At 40.3% G+C, this 5130-nt stretch overlaps 1 protein-coding gene and 1 pseudogene across 1 annotated transcript; both read right to left on the bottom strand.

The window, feature by feature from the left end:
• Nucleotides 1-1735: 1735 nt before the first annotated feature.
• On the bottom strand, nt 1736-2583 carry LOC125822219 (uncharacterized; annotated as a pseudogene).
• Nucleotides 2584-2630: 47 nt separating this feature from the next.
• Nucleotides 2631-3338, bottom strand: LOC125822208 (uncharacterized). Its single transcript, XM_049501593.1, is given in 1 exon segment — nt 2631-3338. A coding segment is annotated over 1 exon segment (708 nt).
• Nucleotides 3339-5130: the final 1792 nt, after the last annotated feature.

Raw genomic sequence — 5130 nt, 5'->3', positions numbered from 1 at the left:
TTACCTAATGATAAAGAATAGTCATGTCGTAATCTTTGAGCAACTCCAACCACCTACGGTGCCTCAAATTGAGATCCCTCTGATTGAATATATACTTGAGGCTACGATGATCCATGAACACCTCACAATGCACACCATAAAGATAATGCCTCCAAATTTTCAATGCGAACACAACAACCGCCAACTCCAAATCATGAATAGGATAGGTCTTCTCATGAACCTTCAACTGCGTCAAAGCATAAGCTATCACCTTCCCTTTCTACATCAATACGCAACCAAGACCAATTCGAGAAGCATCACAATATACAACAAAACCCTCTCCCTCCACGGGTAGGGTCATAATCAGAGAAGTAGTCAATAAAGTCTTGAGCTTTTGAAAACTCACCTCACACTGATCAGACCATTGGTAAACCACTTCTTTCTGGGTCAATCTAGTTAATGAGGATGCAATGGATGAGAACCCCTCTACAAACCGTCGATAATAACTGGTAAGGCCTAAGAAACTCTGAATCTTAGTAACTGAAGCAGGTCTGAACCAATCTCTTACTGCCTCAATCTTCTTAGGATCCACTATAATACCCTCCTTGGACACTACATGTCCCAAGAATGCTACTGAACTAAGCCAAAACTCAAACTTTGCATAAAGTTTCTTCTCCTTCAGAATCCCAAGCACAATCCTCAAATGATGCTCATGTTCCTCCTTACTACGGGAGTATATCAATATATCATCTATAAAGACAATAACAAAGGAATCCAAGTATGGTCTGAACACTCCGTTCATCAAGTCCATAAAAGTTGCTGGGGCAATTGTCAATCCAAAAGACATTACCAGAAACTCATAATGGCCATAACGTGTTCGGAACGCTGTCTTAGGGATATCCTCCACCCTTACCTTCAGCTAATGATAGCCGGATCTCAAGTCAATCTTGGAGAAAATTGAAGCACCCTGCAGCTGATCAAATAAATCATCAATACGAGGTATCGACTACTTATTTCTGATGGTTACCTTGTTCAACTGCCAATAGTCAATACACATACGCATCGATCCATTTTTCTTCTTCACAAATAACGCTGGAACACCCCAAGGATATACACTAGGTCTTATAAAACCCTTGCTCAACAAATCCTGCAGCTGCTCGTTCAACTCTTTCAATTCAGCTGGTGCCATACAATAAAGAGGAATGGAAATAGGTTGAGTGCCTGGATCTACGTCAATAAAAAAATCAATATCACGATCAGGTGGAAGACTTGGTAAATCTATTAGTAATACCTCTGAAAATTCACTCACCATCGAAATAGACTCAAGCATAAGAGTCTCAACACTAGTATCTCGAATGTGCACCAAGTAAGCCAAACATCCTATCTCTACCAAGTGACGAGCCTTAAGAAATGATATCACCCTTTTAAGAGGCTGACTAAGAGAACCTCTCCATTCTACTATTGGAATTCCAAGCATAGCTAATGTAATTGTCTTGGCATGACAATTTAAAATTGTGTGATAAGGAGATAACCAATGCATACCAAGAATCACATCAAAATCTACCATATCAAAGACCTTTAAATCTGCATGAGTTCATATCCCATCAACGTAACTATATATAGTCGATACACTCGATCTACCACTACAGAATTCCCAACAGGAGTAGAAACATGTATCGGCAAATCAAGAGACTCACATAATATATCCAGACTCGAAGCAAAATATGTGGACACATAAGAATAGGTATAGCCTGGATCAAATAATACAGTAGCTAGCAACATCTGAAGTCTCACCCTCTTGCCTACCCGAAAAAGCATAATAGTGAGAACGACTACCCTCAGATTGTGAACCTCTACGACCACCACCTCAACCAAAAGGAGAACCACCTCTACCTGAATTAGAACCACATTTACCACTTTGTACACCTCCCCTAGTTGGAGGTTGTGTAGCCCTAAAAGTCGAAGCCTGAGAACCCTGATGCAAACCACCATGTCTGGTCTTAGGGTAATCTCTCACAAAGTGTCCGATATCACCACACTCAAAACAACCCCAACGAGACGTAGGCTGATGAGAGGCACCTGAATGACCAAAATGTCCTTCACGGCCTACAGGTCTGGAAGATGAACCCTAAGAAGTATGCACCGAACTCGAACAACTATGCCTGGTGTAACCAGCCTCAGACGCTGGTATAATAACATGAATTGGTCTGCTAAACTGAGAGTGATAACGTCTCCCTAAATAACCTCAACTCCTAGGCGGAGCACCACCATAATCACGGGAATGATGGGCCTTCTTGCCCTCACACTGCTCAAATCCCTCACGCCGAATCATCTCCAACTCCTTAGCAGCATTTACCACATTCTGGAATGGAACAGCAGAAGAAGTAACTTGAGAAACTCCTACATGAATTAGAATAATCAGCCCCTTAACAAACCGTTGTGGGAAGTATCATCAAAGCATGCTTATTCAAGGCATGGAATTTTCCCTCATACTCTGCGACTGACATACCATCTTGATGCAAACCCTCGAACTCGGCCCTGTTGCGCTCCCTCTCACTACGTGGAGAAAAATTCACTAGAAATACCTGAGTAAACTAGGTCCATGATAGTGGAGGGGATCCAACTGACCTACTACTAATATAATCCCTCCACTATTGCTTGGAAGAGCCAGTCATCTGAAATGTTGTGTAGTCAACTCCATGAGACTCCACTAATACAAGATTATGAAACCTCTCATGACAACTAACAATAAATTCATATGCATCCTCAGTTAAGTCACCAATATAAGTCAGAGGATTCATTAGTCTAAACCTCCCAAACATCTTTTGTTCATCAACGTTCATGGAAGGCATGTTCGCCAAGTGTGACGCAATACCTGTCAATTCTATACTATCTAAACGGAGAGCTACAACAGCAGCTAGCCGAGTCTTGGAATTCTGAGAATCTGGAGCAACCATGGGATCTGAAGTCTGACCTCCAACACGGGTATGTGGAGCATCAGAGGCGACATGAAAAGTTCCCGCCTGAGCCATCCCCTCTAGAAGTCCTAACATACATGCCAAGGTATCTTGAAGCACTAGGGTAGCAATAATATAGGGTGGAGCCTGAGCTGGACAATCCCCCTCTATATGGTCCTGTACATCCCAATGAATAACATCTGCATCAGGAGGTACAGTCCTATCATGACCCTGGGTAGTTATTGGTACTTGGACTTCCACGGGTACTGCAATACGACCCCTGCCCCGACCTTGACCTCAACCTCAACCTCATCCTCTGCCTCTACCTCGAACAGTGCTCCCAAAAGCAGGTACAGGGATAGGCTCCTGATCATCACTTACAGATGTACGAGTCCTCACCATCTGAAAGAGAACAAAATATCAAGATTAGAATTGCAACAAGGTCCAGTATGCACGATAAGGAATAAAATAATATAATTTTCCTAAATATCCTATAGCCTCTTGAAGATAGGTATAAACGTCATCATACCGATCCACAGGACTCTACTAGACATTGGTCTTGTACTCGTGAGACCGATAAACGTAGGGCTCTGATACCAAATTGTCATGACCCAAATTCACAAGTCGTAATGGAACCTATGTTCCCAATCGATAGGTAAGCCAACCCAATAAATTTACCAATTTTAACTAACAAATGAGGTAAAAAGGTAAACAACGAGTAAAAATCTCCAACACTAAGTTCTTTATAAATATGAAATGTGGAAAGCTAAAAACCACCCCAAGAATTGGTGTCATAAGTGCAAGAGCTTCTACATATGATGCAAGTTTGAAACTAAATGACAAATCCAAACATAAAGGATAACTTGTATGAATACTAAAACTACAGATAAATAAAAGATAGAGGGAGGTGTGGGCTACGAAACAACCAGACAACTCACCACAACTCCAAGATACTTCAAGCTCAGACTCAAAAAGCTCCACGAGAAGTGCTCGTATTAGGAATCGAATCTGCACCACAAAAGAGTGCAATAAGTGTAGTATGAGTACAAAAGCATGTGTACCCAGTATATCTCATAGACTGACAACTAAGAAGTAGTGACCATAGTTTATATAAGAAAAATAATTTATTTACTTATACAAGTCTATATAACACTTACCAGACCAGTTTCATCAAATAGAGGTAATCAAATATCAAGTACTTTCCAACCACCAGTAAAACACATAATCATCAAGAATGAAGGATATCATAAGATGCAATGCAATATGATACCATGAAATAATATGCCTCAGGATACCAAGTACTCTCTCAACTCTATATACATGATCCTCCTCGGAAATTCATCGAGAGTTCATGACCCATGGGGGACTCGCGAGGTCCATATACTGACACAGACAATCTCCACGTGTCTGTGTGGACAATATCAACGCACTGTCATAAAATCCAACAGTTTCCACACAGACGATCTCCACGTACCCAAATTGTAATCTTAATATCTCACCATTCCCAGCACGAACGATCTCCACGTGCCCAACTTATACTCAACCTCATGTCAATACATGTGCACAATATGATTTCAAATAAAGGGGATGATGATGCATCTCAGTCAATCAAATATCATCATAATACATAACCACCTCAACTATCATAATTATACGGGCTCAATAAAGAAACACAATCACACAAAAGAACTTAATTCATTAATACATCAAATAATGCTCATATGCTTTGGCATTCTCGTATTACAATCCGCATTCTATAATAATAAACTTTCCCTTTATAACACCAGTACTCGTACTGATGCCCGTCACACCATTGGTACGAGACCCCCATCTTTCGCCCTTACCCATTTTCTATTCTGGTTCTAATCTTTGATTAGAAAAATGTCCTTCAACGAAGTCTAAAAGTCTTAAAATACCTTGAATGTCGAACACGTGCCACAAATCCTCAAGATTTTTCCTTCCCTTTTAGCAAAGCTTCAGAACGTTTCCAATCTATCAATTATGAAATATTTGTAAGCACGCGAGTTCATAGAGACTCATATTATTATATGTCTATCCTAGACCCAAAAACTCACTCATATCTCTAACCAAGCTTCTACTTTTGATATAAATTATATTTCAAAATGATACTTGCTAAATTTCAAACTTATAGTTAAGCATTAAACTACCAAAATATCATAAATCTAATGGTGTT

Source organism: Solanum verrucosum, unplaced genomic scaffold (assembly GCF_900185275.1).
Source record: "Solanum verrucosum unplaced genomic scaffold, falcon-dt-bn FXZP01000302.1, whole genome shotgun sequence".
Classification (NCBI taxonomy): domain Eukaryota; kingdom Viridiplantae; phylum Streptophyta; class Magnoliopsida; order Solanales; family Solanaceae; genus Solanum; species Solanum verrucosum.
This window is presented reverse-complemented; position numbering and strand designations above follow the sequence as displayed.